Genomic DNA, 19524 nt, shown 5'->3' with positions numbered 1-19524 from the left:
ATTTCATTTTACAGAAATATAATATGTAGATTAAATGTGTGGCAAGGACACAGAAGACTCCATCAGATACAGAGCTCATCTGGACAGAGATGTCATTGTCATTTGTTTGACCATCCATTTATAGTTAACAGTGTAAAACAGCGCACTCTACCTCCTGCTTTAACAAATGAAACACAAAAAGGTCATGATTGTTATTTTGGGGTTATTAAATACATAGATCATAGGTTTTTTTTTGTTTGGTTTTTTTTTTGCATTTATGATAGACTTCTAACCACAGTTTCATGCCGTGTAAAGTCTTTATTTATAGCTATAGTAACTAACATACTCATAATTCACAAAGATAGCTTTTTATGTTAGCATATTCAGGCAATAATTAAAACATTTTTATTATGTAAAACTAAAAACATCACAGCAGCAGTTTTAAAGAAGTTTTATTCTTTTCTTGTTTAACTACTCAAAACAGAATAAAATATAACTTAATTTGTGCGACCTGCTAGCTAAATTTCACAAAATCTGCCTCGAAACATCACTTTTCTTTACTCAGAGATGATCTAGAACAGTATATGGAAACTATCCAAAGTTCTGTTCATCCTAAACCATGGTTACTGCACTGTTACTATATTAAAACCAAGGTTAATTTTCTTAACCACCATTTTTTTATTCGTGTATTCTTCCTTTTTTTGTTTTGTTTTTATAAATGTATTACCTGGATGGTTTGATGTTTTTTACTGTTTTATAAAAAAAAAAGAAAGAAAAAATGAAAAGCAGAAAAAAAGATTCGCGATACGATTCAGAAGTCGCGATCTGAATCAAATGATTCGCGGAACGCAATGTGATTGGAGCGTTCGAATCATTGAATCATTTTGCGACAAAGTGGTCCGCAATTTTTAGCACCAAGGACCGGTTTAATGTCAGACAATATTTTCACGGGCCGGGCTTTAAGGTGTGACGGATAAATACAACAAAAAAAATTATACGACTGGCACAAAAACTGTGGCATATTGTAAAAATAATAAACATTAATCCACTGTGTATACGTATGCAACTTTATTAGCGTCCTCGTAATATCGTGCCAACAACATAACATGAATAACATCCTCTCTGCCCCCAACCCACTTTTTTTCACTGATTCTGGTCGCTATGGTGACGTTTAAACATGCCTTAAAAATAAGATACACCACAAAAACGAATATAAAATCCATGAAAATAAGAGCATCCGGCCTTTTTTCAAAATAAAAGGTCTTTATGGCTCAGCACACTTGCTTCTACCTTCACCTCTGTTATTGTTTTACAAAAATCCACCACTCACGGCTCGTCCAGTCAGCGCAGGGCTGTGCCAGTGTTGTTTTATGTTGAAAATGTAAAATATATATATATAATGAGCGAGTACATCATGAATCCATTTTCCAAACCGTGTTTTTGTCTTATCCTGAATCACTACGGCACACTAATAAGTGTTTATATTCAGACTATTTTATTCTGGTTGGGGTCGGCAACGCTGCAGAGTAGCACAGTACCTGCGTGACTCGCCATAGATGTAAAGTAGCTCCGGCTACAAAGTTCTTCCGCCAGACGCTAGCGCCAAAAGTTACCAACTGCAGCTTCATTTAAATTATTTATTCCTTCTTGTGTGGCCCCTTCTGGTGTGGTACTAAATGACGCACGGACCGGTGTAGCAGTCGATTCGGTTCCCCTCTGGAATTACTGTTTCCCCTCGGGTTGCCAGGTCCGTGTAATAAACCCAACCAAATAGTTAATCAAACATTTCCCAAAAGTAGACTAAATTAGGCAACACTGGCGCATGCAAATACACCAAACACACCTGGATGTAAGGAAAGCAAAAAGGGACAAATCTCTTACACTTCAACATAGTGAAATGATTCTCACAATCCCGTTTATGTTCTATTGTTTTTTATTCATCTTGCAATTGTTCCTTTATTTTTGTCTTATGTCCAAGTTTTTGCAGTTTAATTTTTCCATTGCAAATTAGTGTAATCTGTCCGTGCTAACGTCCAAACTCAGGGTATTATATTACTGTTTTCATATAGAGCAACAATACATTTGAACTAATATACTATTTGATTAATCTGTTTACCTTCTTAATGATAACAGTGGAATATAGTTCCTCATATATGTCAAAACTATATGAGGAAATTCTAAATTACAAAACTCAAGGTGTTTATCTATTTGTCTTAAAAAAAGAGCAGAAATATTTCATTTGCAGATGTTCCTCCAGTTTCCAAGTTGATGGTAAGCAAATTACGTTAAGTGAAAACTTCTCTACACTGAAATGTTTTCTCATAGTAAAGTGAGCTATACACCAAAACAAAAAGTCAGTTCTTGTCAAGACTATACTTAACTGACTTAAGCAACTAGCACATTGACAATGACCTGTTTTCTAATTTCAGTTTAAATGGTGTATTCCTTCAATTGGACCTTTAGAACCTCATTGCAGGTTATTTGTTTAGATTTTAACAATACAGCTATACATCAATACATCAATTCTTCTTTTAGAATTAGAAACAAGCAAGCTTGCCATTTAAGCTAGATTCTACTGGCCTGGAATGGGGGTGGACGTTGATAAATGGTTAAAAAAGGCAACAAAGATAATTCTTTCTAACCAAGGAACAGAGTCTGTTAACCAGGTTTATAGTTTATTGAATAAATGGGAAAAAGATCACTATGAATTAAAATGTTAATGTGTGCATAGGGTTCTGATTTATACACAACATTTATGGTTCATTGTATACTTATTCTAATGTATGTTTTGCACACACCACACACAAATATTTTAAGTGCATACATAAATACAACAACAGCAAGGCATATAATAAAAAAGTCAAAATAAATGAGCATAAATAAATAAGTATACGACAGTATAAAACAGAATAGCCAAAGCCTCAAACACCACATTGTAATCATTAATAAATTAAACGATTTATTTTATTAATAAATAAAATTAAAAAAAAAGGAAATAAATTTCAAGTTGAAAAACCTCTCGTCTTAAAACTATTTTCAAGTTTAGGATTTAGGACGGTATTTTGAACCATTTGACTTGCCGTACATCCAGTCGTGCTTCTTGCGCACGCTAGTTCTGATCGTACCAGGCGGCAAGGAAGTCGACCGGAAGTTGAAGTCGGCCGGGTGCCGCCATCTTGTAGCAGAACTTCACTTGCGTTAGCATCCCATTGACCTCCCATTCACTTTGGCGTCACTTTGACAGCGAATAACTTTACATCTGAGGCGTTTAAAGACTCCGTTTGTCCATTATTTATTTCTAAAGATACACGACAATGTATAAAGGGCTCCATTACCTTCTATGTTACATTATGGCCCTGTAGAAACAGTTTTTGTAAAAATAGGCTAACGATTGCGTCATAACCACTCGACTCCCTGTCGCATTACCGTACAGACAGGAGGAGAAGCTCGCAGGCAATTAACTTAATATGGCGTACTGTCGTTACATTTTAAATTATTATACAAAATAATTAATCAGAATACTTACTCCTTCTCACGCCAAAGAACTCCCCGCTCAAGCTCGCCGTCTCTGCAAGATTAACGATGGCAGTTTGCACGCACAGCTACTAGAAGATTTACAAATGTCAGACATGTTGCTGACGTCATCAAGCTTAGTTTGAGTCTGCGCGTCAGAAACGGAAGTGCTAAAAATAGCTAAAAACGGACTTCACTTGTCTCAATTGAGTTCCAATGGGGTCGCTGTGTCCATTTCTTTTACTGTCTATGGATCGTACTTATAGTAACTCCACAACTACGCAAGAATCGTAGTATGTTTGCCTAAAGGGGAACAGACATTCCGAGGGGAACAGAATCGACTGCTACACCGGTACCGGTCCGCGGCCCGGGGGTTCGAAAAGCTAATTTTCAATGAAGTCCTTTCTAACGCATTTACTTGAAATTCTCAGGCAATATAAATGGTATGACCTATTTTACATTCGGCCGACATTACAACAACAGTGGTTACGTATGCATATTTATTTGTCTGATCAAAATTATTGCTATAGCAGTATAATTTATTGACATGTCTCTACTAAATTCTACGCCCTTAACTTTTTATAACACTCTCTCTTGTTTCTTTTCATTTAATGAAAGAAGAACCTGAAGTTCTACTGAAGTAGGCTACCCGAATATATCATGTCCATGCTATGTTTATCCTCCTGAGATGCCATCACAATTAAATTAACTTTAAATGCACCTTTACGTGTTATAAAGTTAACTTAAGGAAACCTGAGTCTTTAACACTCACTCACGTCTCCTCCACTTCTTTTCTGTAGTCTGATTGAAATAAAAAAAGAAGGAACACGTCTATCTCTCACAATCGCATTCACTATCGAGGCGCGTTGGAACTACATTTCCCGAGTCATGGAAAGCGTGCGTCATGACGTCAGCGCGTCTGCTGTCAGTCAGACAAAGACGATCAGTCAGTCAATCAGGGCGAGTCTTCTTCACAACATCACATAAAATATAATCTTCGTCGTCTGACAGAGCGCATTAAATGATCTGCTGCACTGAGATTTTGTGTATTTTCCTGATTCCAGGTAAGAAACGTAATTTTGTCCCTGAGGAAAGTCAGTTTTGTGCTGGTTCGTGCTAAGCTAACTAGCCGCCTGGATAATTCAGCTCGTTTTGTTTATCTTTGTAAAACTCGCTTCGTGATTGAACTTTTAATCGACATATGCATCTAGTTTAAATCTATACACGTCTAGATAGTTTATACAGTAATACAATTGCCAGTTAATGAGTTATGTAGACAGTTTTTCTAGTTTGAAAGTGCTGAACCCATGTATTTATTTGTGCATATTATTCATATTTACTAATAAACAGTCATGTGAATAACTCGTTGATATTTATTTTTGCATATGTGCTGTTAATTTTAAGCCCTTTTGGTGTTTTTTTTGCAAAGGTCAGGACACAGATGAGTCATGCAAAACTTATTTTTGTTTATATAGGTTGAAAAACCCAATGTATCTCATTGGAATTGTTATTTAATAAGTGTTTTATAAGTGTATTATATGTATGTTTATGTTTCGTATGCACGCAGGCGGTCTTTTTCTAACGCTGGATATGCTGTTAGTTTTTATATGCACAAAGATGATGGGCGTGTATCTGTGTTTTTATTATTGTTATCATATGACATGCATTTAGAAAATATCCAGATTTTAATTCCAGTCTGGGCTTTGACCGGTCGACCGAAGCCCTTCAGATGTAATGCACAGATGAAGTTAAATGAAAGTGCTTTGCTAATGATCCTCATTGATCACGAGTTTGCATGCTTGGATTTTGCTTTCATAACTTGAGATTCCAGTATCTGTCTGAGGATGTGAGGAGCGTTTAAATGCATAAAAAAAAAAAAAGATTTATTTCCCCTTGGGATACATCTTTTTTTATGCACGCTCCTATTTATAAAAGCTTGTTGCAACTCCTAAGTATGTAAGCTGTTAAAATGCATCTTGTTCTTCAGTGTATATTAACTTGTGATCTTTTACATGTTGGGGTTTAAAGGTTTAATACGGAGCCCCTCTGGTCCCACTTTGTCAAAAAAAAAAAATATATATATATATAACTAACTCGTGGCCTCAAGATACTAATTAGTGGCCTCAAGATAAGTTAACTCGTGGCCTCAAGATAGTGAAGTGTCTGACACATGGACCCTTTGTTATTAAACTGGACCCTGTACTGTAGTGCAATGTAATACTTCACATTCTGTGCAATATTTTCTGTTTTAATATTCAGGGTAATATAGTTTGCTGCAGTTCTGCTTCTATTTATTTACTAGTACTGTTCATCACAATCAATTCAATTCTGTTAATAAGACTTTCTTGTGTCACAGTTGATGTGCACATCAAGACATTTAAAGGAATAGAAATAATAATAGAAGTTGGTAAATACAAGATTTACATTACTGTATTAACAGAATTGAATTGATTGTGATGAACAGCACTAGTAAATAAATAGAAGCAGAACTGCAGCAAACTATATTACACTTAATATTAAAACAGATAATATTGCACGAATGAGGCCACGAGTTAACTTATCTTGAGGCCACGAGTTAGTTATATATATTTTTTTTGACAAAGTGGGACCAGAGGTGCTCCGTAGTTTAATGTACACATTCATGTCATAAAACCTGTGCCAGACCACAACTCTAATCATTATTTACACAAAGTTTGCTATAGCATGCCATGTACTAATATTCGTTGTAAATCTTAGAAACATGGAGAACATTGTAAAAATGACCAAATAATGCAAAAAAAAAAAAAGACATTTTCCATCCTGCCTAATTCAGTCTAATTTTGTTTTCCAAAATGCCCACGTCTACATAACCAGTGCTTATTAAATGAAAAGAAGGGTGCATGGATTCTCATGTGGATTATTATTATTTAAAGCTTTCAGTGAACTCATCTGATGTGTCTGGATGCAGTCAGATGAGTTGATGCACGTGTGCATGCGGTGCAGGACTTGCAGTCTCTGCAGCTGTGCCCTCATAAAGAGCCCTGCAGTGAACGCCTGCAGTATTTAATGCCTCATGATCAGGGTTTATGGGTGAGATCCTCTGTGCATGATGTCAGAGAAGGATTGCATGCATGACAAAAGGGCTTCTTCATGACGACGACAGCATTTTGTATCTTTCATCGCACACACAATTTCTGCTTCAGTCAACGCCTCACAGTGATATATTTTTAGAAACCCTCAGCGCTCCTATCACAGACTTTTATAAGGATCATCTGAGATCTTAGTGGAAGCAATTAAGCTGTATAAAAGCCCACTGAGCCCTTTTTTAGCGGCGAGTGCTTTGGCTCCAGCGGTGTAAGGTTAGCGGTTAACTTGTCTAGTCACTTATTAACTTGCTAGTCATCTATTACTGCCTGGTATTAATATGTCTAACCATTAGCTTAATATAAAACTGATGTGCTCTAGATTCGAAGGTTAAACAAAGCATGCTCTGTATTTGCATTTTGCGCTTTAATCTGGAGTTACATAAACTCCCATCAGTCATTGGGTGGGATAGTTTCCTTGATGACAACGACAGTTATTGCTCATGGTTTTTAATGAAAGGCATCTTGGATAAACAGAATTTTAAGTAGGTCAGATGAATCCTGCTTTTATCATCATAACTCGACTGCCATGAGATGGCGGCGCACTTGAAATTATGATAATTCATTCGTTTGTCTTGAGTCTTGACATGTTGGGAGTGAATTCTGGCAGTATTTCTTTCCTTCTATTCTTATAGAAAATATGTGTTCGAAAGCTGTGCACAGTAAGGAAATGTACAACCTGTAACCCACAATGCAATGCGCTCCACCTTCTGTTTACAATCTGACACACAGTTCCAGACTAAAAACAAACGACTGTTAAACTGAGCTGTTAACTTAGTAGAAGCTCTGAACAGTTCAGTGAGCAAGTCATTGGATTGATTCAAACCGTAGAAACATTAACTAATGCGTCTTAGAGTCAGTTTTTATGAAAGAGAACAGGGCCCGTATTCATAAAGAATCTTAATGCAAAAAGTAGCTCCTAGTGACAAAATAATAAAATTCTAAGAAATGTGGGCGTTTACTCTTAAAATTAAAGAAAAAAATCCTAGTAAAGAAAAAAGTAATTCAGAAAGCATCCCTTAAAAGAGGTCTTAAGGTCAAACTTGTTAGGAGCACAGACGAGGACTTTTAAGAGGCTTAAGAGTTTCTTTAGCAGAGGAGAAAATGGCAGAAAGACGAAGAGGCAGAAGAAATGTGTTGCAGACAATGGATGACAGTGAGTTAATAAGACGCCATAGATTAGATCGTGCAGGGATCATCTTATTAGAGACGTGCTAACATCTCCGACACAGCACAGAAATGCCATAGCGCCAGAAATTAATCACTACATTACGATATTTGGCAACTGGGAAAATGCAACAATGCAATAGTGATGATTTGGGTCTGTCACAACCTTCTGTAAGCAGAGTGATCACACAAACAATTACAGCACTTTCAGAACATCTTATTGTGTCGCAGTTCATTTCGTTTCCACTGGACATTCCCACCTTGCAGGCTCAAAAAAAACTGCATTTATGAATATAGCAGGCTTATAGGTGCGCAGAAGCAGGGGGAATGAACCGTTAATAGTTTGTGCTATACGCTCCCATGTCTGCTTCTTGTCCCTTGCTGTGACACCCGGCCCGAATTTTCCTTTAAGAATGGCCTTGTGTTCATCCACTAACTGGGCTAACAGTAAACACTGTTCCTCTGTCCAGTTTGGCTTTCTCGCCCTTCTTGGTTTAGATTCCATATTTGATACATTAAAACCAACATTCAAACCGCCACTTAAATAGGACAGCAATCACTGTAATTGGAAAGAGTGGAACAATTTTTATCATTCTAAGCCAATCAAATACCTTATAGGAAATTAAAAGAAAGGTAAATAAAAAAAAGGATTTATATACACACATATAATGTGTGTGTGTGTGAGAGAGAGAGAGAGAACAGTCAAATAGGAAAAATTAAGCATGTTAATTCAAAGTGAGAATTAGAATAGACCCTATACTTATCAAATCACTCTTTTTTTTTTTCACGCCTCCTCACTAAGATGAAAGTTAAGCTAAGACTCCTACGTAAAAGTTTTTAAGCTAAATTAAGAGTTTTCTGAGAGGATTCTTAGAATCTTTATGAATACGGGCCCAGGTCTTTTATTAAGGAGAACCAGTCTTAAAAAATGGAAGTGTTTGTTGTTGCATTGCACTGACTTAAACTCTAAAGATTTAATTGAAGAATGACTCATGGCTATAATCATGGCTATTAGATGTTAAAGATTATTTATACTAAAATATGCTTATATTTACCATAAAGTTGCACATTTTATATAATAATAACAACAAACCCTGGGATTAATATCAAAAGGAACATCATCCATTATTATTAATACCTTGATTTACTGTTTGTTGGGAATTCTTAGGATTTTGTTCTACTAGTTTATTTTTATTTTTTGGCACTTATTATAAACTTTATCAAAATTGTTTTTTAAATATTCATTCATATAATATTATTATAAAGTAAAAAATCTTATAACAACAACATTTTTCCTTTTTTAATTTTATGAACAAACTTGAAACAACCCATTATTCATACTTTCTTGACTATGCTTAAAACTTTTGTTATTTACTGCTTGTTGCACAATACGAGGCATGAGTTATTTCATGGCAATTTAATATCAAGTGTAAACCTGAGTTGAAATGTTGCATAATGTTTGAAATATGTATTGGTGCATATTGTTGTTCTACTTTCTTTTTTAAATTGTAGGGAGTACATAGTACTGCACAGTATCTTTCTGTTTCTTTCTTTCTTTTACTAGTGATTGACCAATATCGCAGATATTTTTACATGTATTTTTTGTTGTAAAATTTAAAATCATTTAATAGTAATTATTATTTTATAGATGTATTTTTTTAATAAGTTTGTGAACAGTTTAGTTACATTCTGGAGCCTAAATTCAATTCAACTTTTTGATTAACTGTTTGTTCAGAATGCTTTACGTTTTTAGGATTTATTTAACTACTGGATGACCAATTTTTTTGTTTTTATAATTTATCAAGATGATAACTGGATACCATTCACCTAATCATTCAGCATTTTGAGGTCACGTGTCAAAAATGTTGCATGTTAATGTTCAAAATATCGATTGCATAATTTTTGGTTAATAGACAGGATTCAGTATGTAGGCCTGCTGCACGGTATGAAAACCTTCAGTTCTGAATGAAGCATCTGTTTATTTCTTCTGTCAGCATTCATGAACGCTCTCCTATAACAGCTGTTAATGCACATGTGATTGATGTACATTGTGTTTGTTTGTGTGTGCTGTCAGAATGTCTCACTACACAGATGAGCCACGCTTCACCATCGAACAGATCGACCTGCTCCAGAGACTGCGGCGTACAGGTATGACCAAACCTGAGATCGTGCATGCGCTGGACACCCTGGAGCGACTCGACCGTGAGCACGGGGACAAATACAGCCGGCGCGGCCCGTCGGACTCCAACGCCACCACCTCAAGCACTACACCCACCTCAAATAGCACTAGCAACTCCACCATGTTGACCTCCTCCACCACTTCCACAGCAACGCAAACACAGTTCCACGGTAATTTATCGCCGTCGCCCAACAACAGTTACGCCACGTCTCCACCCGCAGTCTTACCCTCGCCCATCTCTCTGGTCGCCATGGCACAGAACGGGCGGGACGCTTTGGTGATGACACCCAATGGGAAATTGTCGCCCAGCCATTACCCAGTGAACACTGCGACAGCTGTGAGGTCGTACGGACTGGACGGGTCAGAGGAGGACCTGGATATAGATGACAAGGTGGAGGAGCTCATGAGGTCAGTCACTCAGGGTTCTTATAGTTTACTACAACTAATATGATAAACACCTTTAGAAAATGTGCATTACTTGAAATATAAATACTGACATAAAAAAAAAATATATAATGAAAAATATAAAAGTGTATAATATAAAATAAATTAAAATCTACAGAAAGTATATAAAAATAATGATAAAATAAAAAAATATATTACAAAATTTCAGCTAGCTGTCAAAGCAACATTTATCTTTTTTATTTAGTATAACTTGATAACTTGTTACTTTATTTACAAGAAAAAATGAATTAAAACCTATATAGAGATTAAAAGAAAACAATAACTAAGATAATAATTGAATGCCACACAGTCTTGCAAAAATGTAGTAATAATTGCAAGTTTGTTTTGTTTTACTATTGGTTGACCAGTATTTATTTTTAAATAATACATGCATATTTTTAGATTTCTTATTTGTATTTTTATAGTAATAATATTTTTGTATGTATTTATTCTTTCTTTTTTTCAAATTATATTTGCAATCTGTTCAGTTTAGCAGTTTGGAGCCTTGAGATGAATTAACGGACCAAAAAAAAAAAAAGAAAGAAATCGTCAAAACATTTAAAATTTTCCCGTATTTGAACTTGATGTAATTAAAACTACAACCAAAAATAAAAATGAATAAACAACTATACAGATATATATATATAAAAAAAGTAAAGTCTCAAAACATTTCTCATTTCCCCGTATTTTAACTTAATGTAATAACTAAAACTGCAACTGAAGACAAAAATTAATAAACAACTATACAAACGAAAAAAAAAAACTAAGATGAAATGAAAAGGGAAAATCAAAGCAGATTCAAACTCACTCTAAACCTGTCCTGAATATAGCGCTGTTGATGTGCGAGTGTGTTTACCGGGTGTAAGCAGGGATATTTTTCTCTGAGACATTCTGCGAGGAGTTCGATAACTGAATCTTCACAGACGTCATGTTGTTGTGGTGTTGAATTGCAGCGGTCATGTTTGCGTCCTGTGATGTGTGCAGGAGAGACAGCATCCTGGTGAAGGAGGAAATCAAAGCCTTTTTGGGCAACAGACGCATCTCACAGGCCGTGGTGGCTCAGGTCACAGGTCAGTCCGTCATTACCCCAATCCATAAAACATTTATCATGTTCAATCAATCATCAGCAATCATTTCAGAAAAGTACTTACAATACAAGTCTATGAGGCAAGACATTGTACTTTAATAAAATACACAGTGCATGAAAGATTCTTAGTGCAGATGTTTTTCAGGGTTGCGTCTGTTACTAGAGTGTCAGTGAAGGTTAATTTCAACATTTACTAATACATTTTTAAATTGTAAAGTTTTATCTGTTAACATGAGTTAATGAACTAACATGAGTGATCAAGTTGTAATGTAATCAATATTTTATTTCATTTTTAAAAAATATGGTACATTTACATGGCTCAGTACTGAATCCATTAATTTGCATACATTTCCAGAACAGAAATCTGAACATTAGATAAAGCCAGGTACTTTTTTGGATATATTATAGTCAAAGGTTATTACAGAGGGAATGTTTTTATCACTACATAAATCGGATAATACACACATACACACACACATACATACATACATATATATATATACATATATATACACACATATACACACATATTCACATACACATATGCACACATATACACACATACAAACATATACACATATATAAATATATACATACATATATACATATACACATATACACATACACACATATATACACATATACATACATATATACACATATACACACATACATACACACATATACACACATATATATACACATACACACATATACATATACACATATATACACACATACACACATATATACACATACACACATATACACATATATACCAATATATACATATATATATATATATCAAATGATATATTAACAAACCCCTCAGAATATAGTTATGAACAAAATGGTAAAATCTAGTGAAAGTGCTACTGAAGTGAAGATTTCTGACTTCAGGGGAAAAAATAATTTTGAGAAAACTTATTGTTGAGAATGTATTGTAATGTATGCGTGTTGAGAAAATGTATTGATATTGAAAATACAGACTCAAATACATAATGTGTAATAAAATACATGTCTTTGTTTTCTTTCCTCTAGTCTGAAAGAAGACATGTCAGCAAAATAAATTAAAATCTCAAACATTGACCAGTGTCTCAGTTTTTTTGCCTTAAGTGTACATAAACTAAAAATTGGATGCATGTCAAATATGTTGGATCTGTGCGTTAGATCTTAAAGTGACAGCAGCCTAATATACCTGCTGCGATCTGTGATGTAAATGTCAAATCAAACAACAATAGACTGAGAAAACTGCTCGACTGAACAACTTTTATAGCTTCAGTAAGTATTAATCTAAAGTGAAGACTGCAGTGTTATATGTCCTGTCTTTAATAATGTCCTGTAGTGTGATAGATGAACTACCTGTGGTTAAGTAAATGATTCTGTCAAGAATAAACTTTTGCATTTACACAAGAGTCAAAATGTCTCGAAAGCATGTCACAGATGCTGTTTTGAAACTGGAATATTCCTTGAGACAAGTGATAAATCTCTAAATTGTTGTTCACAACCGCATCAAGTGTATAGATTATTTTTTTGGCCGTTTGGTTTCCAATTTTGCCATTTGCCACTAAATACAGTTAATTATTCACAATCCGGTTTCACATAGATTTTTATTAAACAATATGTTCTGATTACCTAATAAACTAAACAATAGATTAAACCGTAATTACTAAATTCTGAATGTATGATGGGTTGTTGTTTCTTTATTGTTCTGTCTGTCACTTTGACTCGGACCAGTGCATGCGTTTGTTGTTGATTTGTTTTCTGTTTCTGTGTGTCAGGCATTAGTCAGAGCAGAATCTCTCACTGGCTTCTCCAGCAGGGCTCAGATCTCAGCGAACAGAAGAAACGAGCTTTCTATCGCTGGTACCAGCTGGAGAAGACAACGCCAGGTTAACCAACTTTGCTTGTTTTACTGTAGGTTGATAAAATGTACAAAGATCAGGTTGAACCCAGTTACAGATCAAAATGTTTAAATACACTGTCAATCAAATGTTTTATAATGTCACATTTCTAGTTCTTTTGAACTTTCTATTCATCCTGAAAAACAATGCATCACATTTCTACACAAAATATGATGCAGCACAACTGTAATAAGAAATCAGAAATGTTCCTTGAGCAGTAAATCAGCATATAAGAATGATTTCTGAAGGATCATGTGACACTGAAGACTGGAGGAATGATGCTGGAAATTCAGCTGCGCATCACAGCAATAAATTACATTTTACTATATATTCCCATTGAAAACAGCTATTTTAAATTGCAGTAATATTTCACAATATTAGTTTTATTGCATTTTTAATTAAATAAATGTAGCCTCAGTGAGCATAAGAGGCTAAAAACATGGTAAAAAGAAAGTAAAATTTTGAACAGTAGTGTGTATATATATATTTTCAGGTGCCACATTAAATATGCGTCCCACCCCTGTATCTCTGGATGAGATAGAGTGGCGTCAGACTCCACCCCCCATAAGCTCCGCCCCCGGAAGCTTCCGTTTGCGCAGAGGCAGTCGATTCACCTGGAGGAAGGAATGTCTCGCTGTGATGGAGAGGTGAGACGGAGATTACACCCCTTCTGAAAAAACTTAAATGTCTGAATCTCATCTCAATAACCTTTCAAATCAGGAATAAAATGTTCTCATAAAATGCACTTTTTTAGTTCAAATCATACCAGAAGCACACTAGTCCTGCTAATTGTGCAGTGTTTATTCTTTGTTCACTCCTCAGCTATTTCAGTGATAATCAATATCCAGATGAAGCCAGACGAGAGGAGATCGCAAACGCCTGCAATGCTGTTATTCAGAAACCAGGTAGAAATGCTGCTGTGTCTGAATCTGCACAGTGAGATTTATCTGTTGAACTACAAATAACAAATTGCATTTTTGCAAACGCCTTTGACCTTTAAATCTTGTTTTTTCTGCCTAGGAAAGAAGTTGTCTGACTTGGAAAGAGTCACGTCCTTGAAAGTCTACAATTGGTTTGCCAACCGACGCAAAGAGATCAAGAGGAGGGCCAATATTGGTACTATATTTTAGTTGATTTATACCACTGTTATTTTTTTATTATCTTTGAGATAAAATTGAAAAAAACAACAGCAATAAAAACAACACGAGTGACATCATCAGAAGCAGGGCGGGCGTGCAACAATAAATGCAAACAAACTTGCAATTTCAAAAACTGCTTGCAGACTTGCACTAACATTTAAATTAAATATTTCAAAGCAGCAACAAAATCTGATGAACTGTTGCATAAATGTTTTCCATGATGCTCAAAAATTGCATTAAAAAAAATTATATTTATTTGCTCCATGTAGCGAACACGCATGTTTCTATGGCTACTAGAGCTGCTGCAAGGCGGGACTTATCCACCATAACGCACTTTGCAGTTTCTCCAATTTTTATAATAATATTATGATTGAACCGTCTGGTTGTTATATCGAACATTTTTGCTCAGACTCTGTTCAGAGAGCACAGAGATGATGGCAAATCATAAAGTTAACGTCAGCACTAGACGAGCAGTCGTTATTATATTCCAAATGTGCAAAGAGTCTAAGTTATTATGCAAGTCGACTCCAGATACAAAAAATGCTAAACTGCAAAGTCACATTTGTCATTCGTCACAGTGACAGCAAGTGGACTTTTGAAGCTGGAATAATGAGTGGATTAAGCATTTCGAACAACATGCTTATGGATCGTGAAGAGAAAAAAACGAGAAAAAAACAACGCACCATTCCTGCGTCCGTGCTTGCGACCGCTAGCACCTCATGTTTTCGGCTGAATGCAAATTATCATAATTGATGGATGGACATCAATGACCATGAAAAGACATCAGCAATCCGGTGCAGAGAAAAGAAAACAAAAGACGGTAAAAAAACAGGCATAAAGTTGGCTTTACGTTGGGTGTACAATATTTGCAAATTTAGGGACCGTCTCTTAAGTTGAATGAAATATTGGTATACACTTTTCTAACATCAGTAGCATTTGAGAATGACTTGACAGTCATAGAAACAACGGTAAACTGTTCATCTAGGTGTCAACTACAATGCACATCTTATACATTTTTTTAAATAAATTGTAAATCATTTTTTAAAGTTGAAAACGAAGCCCGTGCATCACTTTCAGGCACATTCATAATCCTTTGAAATGTTTTTGGCTGTTGATGTTAATAAGTTTTAAATGTCAGAAATGTCATCTAATATTCTCTGAGTTTCCATGTTCCCTTTCAAAAATTAGCCATGTTTTAACACGAATAACACCAAAAATCAGGGTTCTTGTAGCCATGGTAACCACAAATTAAGCATGGCTTTGTTTCTTCAATTAATAATTTACAAAAAAGTATTAAGATCTTTTTTTTGTTATAAAGACAGACCTAAGCCATCAATAGTCTTTAAAATGACTTAAAATGCATTATACAAAAAACAATGAGGCAATAATGATTGGTTAATAATTACACTGTTAAAATACATAATGTAGGCAAATACAAAATAAACAATTTATGTACATTACATGTTATTACAAATGCCTGCAAAGGGAGCCAAAGGCCATGTAATTGCTGCTGTTACACTTACAGGACGATCAAATCCTTGTTTAGGCTGTTGGTTAAACATTTAATTCAAATATTCACTTAATCTTCCATTTTTGGCCAGCTTTTTGATATAGATGACACAGCCTCTATAGTTTCTTTAACAAAAAACATGTGGACATCACAACACTTAAAAAAATAAACCATGGTTTTATCATAGTAAAACTCCTTAATTCTCTTTTGCATGATTTCTGAATGCTTGAGACTATAAAATCAATTCGACAATTGTATTAATAAAGTCATATCCATAGGTAACTGTCAAGAGCTACAATTGTAATTTGTAAACAATATTTTTTTTAAATTTACTTTAATTAAAGTTCTGTTTTTACCCATATAGTAGGTTTTTTTTTTTCATCATAATATTTGAGGAAGGGGGCACAACAATACAATCCTGCTAGGGCACCCGTTTGATCAAAGTCAGGTACAAGATATTGTTAATAGCAATTTCCTGTGGAATATGTACCGATCGGGTCCAGTCTAGTCTGTGTCTTCCCGGCTGGGTTCGGGTCCAGCTTTCAAATTATTGACGGTCCGCTCCGTTTCTGGGTAGTACATTTACAGGTCTCTTCGGGTTGGGGTAGTTCATGAATTTTTGGACCCGTGTAGACCTCTAATATATAGTCATGACTTTATCTTGATGAGGAAACATTTTCAAAATCAGTCAGGATTTTACTGGTTTGGTGACTAGTAGTAAATCATTTGCTATTTTTCGTTTGTTGTGGTAGTGTTTTTTTAAGGGTTTCAGATGTTTCATGACAGGGTCTTTTTTCCAAGAAGCCACAATCTTGGAGAGTCACGGGATCGATGTGCAGAGTCCTGGAGGACACTCCAACAGTGACGACGTCGACACGAACGACTACAACGAGCAGGTGAGAGAATCCAATGACTCATTCGAACTAAATGATCCCTAGTCTTATTTTTCAGATCTGTTGAACATGGGACGTTTAACACTACTGCTAGAGCTGATCTCAGTGATTTCATTACAGGGTTGTGATGTTTCCTATTTTGAAAAGAGAGGCATGAACAGACCTTTTGGTTACTACCGTCTGGAGCCCACCTCACCAACACAGGTATCACATGGAAAACAAAAATAAAAAGCACACACACTTTATACATGCAGATAATCCAAGCTCAAGCTGAAGTTAACGTGAAAGGGGTTATAAACTGAGAAAACTATTCTCTTGACCTTTTTTAACAGGTCATTGTACTATAAAAACATAAGTTTCAGAACTCTTCTAAAACAAGCTTATATTGAAGCCAATCTGCCAAAACTTGTGTAATGAGCCACTTTATGACATAATTCATGTAACTGGCCTTCAGAGAACAGTACAAAATAATAAAAAAGGCAGTTCACAATCCCTTTTTTGTGACTTGATATCAAATGTTTCACTGACTGACACGTCTTATTAAGGATGACACCAGTAATCACGCAGACCACCAGGACCCCATCTCTCTCGCTGTGGAGATGGCAGCTGTCAATCACAGCATCCTCGCCCTGTCCCGCCCGGGAGGCGTGGCCAGTGAAATCAAAACAGAGTCACTGGATGATGACTGAAGAAGACTGCGGGACAAAGAGGATCAATGAGTGTGTGTGTGGATGTCTCCAGAAGTGTTCAATGACCAAATCAACGCTCTGTCTCAAGGTTTTAGAATCTAATACCACCTGCTATCGACACTACTAAACAAGCCCAGAGTCAACGACACACTCTCTCGACAGGAACTGACAAGTGTGACTATGTTCGGCCAACAGATCTTATTTAAGCCTCCTGAACCCTGGCTGACCCAAACCTCGTACCTCATTCCAGTAACTTGTATAATGCTTGGTGTGCTTCCTGTCTGTGTGCTCCAGTGACCCTCATTCTCATAGATAAGCTAAAGGCAGAGATTTTAAGAGAGAGTCTGATAGCAAATTTCTGCTTTGAATCCATGATCCCCTCCATTCCCATGACAGATGCTCTCAGTTAACAGGTTTAATGCCTCTACTTTACTTTTTTGTACGATATTTCGTTAAACTGCAATTGGGTGAATCTCATGAAAACTGTCAAAAATGTGTCTCAACACAAAATGAAAGAGAGATAAATATATTTTGCATAAATTAAATAGAAAAACAATTTTAAATTGGTAGAGCATTGCTTTATGAAGCGCAAGGTTGGGGGTTCGATTCCCCGGGAACACATGATAGGTTAAAATCGATAGTCTGAATGCACTGTAAGTCGCTTTGGATTAAAGCATCTGCTAAATGCATAAATTTACGTTCTTTATTTAAATTTTAAAGCATTTGACACCCTATGCTGACTAGAAAAAGAATCATTAAAAAATATTAAAACGTTTTTTTTTGTTTGTTTGTTTGTTTAACGGAAAATGTGCATTATTGCCATAATGCAAAATATAATTTCTTTCCGGTTTGCGGGAGACATTAAACCAGAATATTTATATAATTTTTTTTTTTTGTAGAGATTCATTCAATTGCATTACACTGTACTTTGATTTGAATTATGTTCAAATGGGGCGGGGGAGGGTGAAATATAACTGTAGTGAAACTTGAAAGATGTGAGTACACAACCGCCAAAGCGCAAGTTAATCTGCGTTAAAGCTCAAGTCTCCAGGACACTTAATGAACCTGCAAAGTGAGGCTTCAGTGGGCAGACAGCTAGCTTTCTTTATTTTAAAACGTTAAAGGTGGGGTAAGTGATTTCTGGTAGCCAATGTTGACACTTAAAATCACCAAAACAAACACACCCCTCCCCCGAAAAGGGTCTTGCCCCTATTTTGATAGCTCCGCCCCTCACATATGTACACACCCCATGCAACGATTACTTCTGTGAAACAAAGCAAAACCAATATTACACCATGTGTACACCAGATGTGAGCGAACTCATCATAATCAGTGATGCTGTCTACACCCTAGATGTATATAGCCTACACATCTATGGTATACACAGGATGCGACATGACACCACAAATCCCGACAGAAAACTTCTGCTGCGTTCTTTTTATAATGTACTGACACAAATTTCAAATGGTTTTCAATGGTCGCTTTCAGGGGCGAAAATCTCATGTAAATGTTGGGGGGGACAATAAACATAACATTTCTCACGAGCAAGTTTTGAAGGGGACACCAATAAAACAGGCAAAATTGTAGTTAAGGATATGTGTACAGAGAGGAAAGCCTTACCATTGCATGGAGACCGTTCCATTATCATTCTTCTCAAAGTTTCTTTCTGGTTCAATGAAAAAGCTGACTAAATTGACCAAAACATTCTTCAAAACATTTTTTTTTTCGTTGCAATGTTTTTGAAGTTTTTTACACAATCAAGCCACCAAAATACAATGGAATTTGAACTTAACTTCAACTTTTATTTATTTATATAGCACATTTAATAGCAATGTTGTTGCTTCACAGTTATAATTAAAACATGCATATATAAAAACATTTGCCATGCCTAGCAAAAT

The 19524-nt window shown here is 35.6% G+C and overlaps 1 protein-coding gene across 3 annotated transcripts; it reads left to right on the top strand.

Moving 5' to 3' along the window:
* The first annotated feature begins 4415 nt into the window (after positions 1–4415).
* Positions 4416–18392, top strand: LOC132092103 (homeobox-containing protein 1-like). 3 transcript variants are annotated; one of them, XM_059498187.1, is made up of 10 exons: positions 4416–4556; positions 9856–10368; positions 11389–11474; positions 13273–13383; positions 13889–14042; positions 14218–14300; positions 14416–14511; positions 16849–16940; positions 17058–17141; positions 17483–18392. In XM_059498187.1, the coding sequence occupies exons 2-10, from the start codon at positions 9857–9859 to the stop codon at positions 17624–17626; spliced, it is 1362 nt and encodes a 453-aa protein (XP_059354170.1). In that variant the 5' UTR covers positions 4416–4556; position 9856; the 3' UTR covers positions 17627–18392. The 3 variants fall into 3 exon arrangements, with proteins under 3 accessions (XP_059354170.1, XP_059354169.1, XP_059354168.1); XM_059498186.1 differs by having other exon boundaries at positions 16846–16940; XM_059498185.1 differs by having other exon boundaries at positions 16831–16940.
* Positions 18393–19524: the final 1132 nt, after the last annotated feature.

Source organism: Carassius carassius, chromosome 18 (assembly GCF_963082965.1).
Source record: "Carassius carassius chromosome 18, fCarCar2.1, whole genome shotgun sequence".
NCBI classification, from domain to species: Eukaryota; Metazoa; Chordata; class Actinopteri; order Cypriniformes; family Cyprinidae; genus Carassius; species Carassius carassius.
Note: the sequence above shows the minus strand (reverse complement) of the source record. Positions and strands in the feature narration are given on the sequence as shown.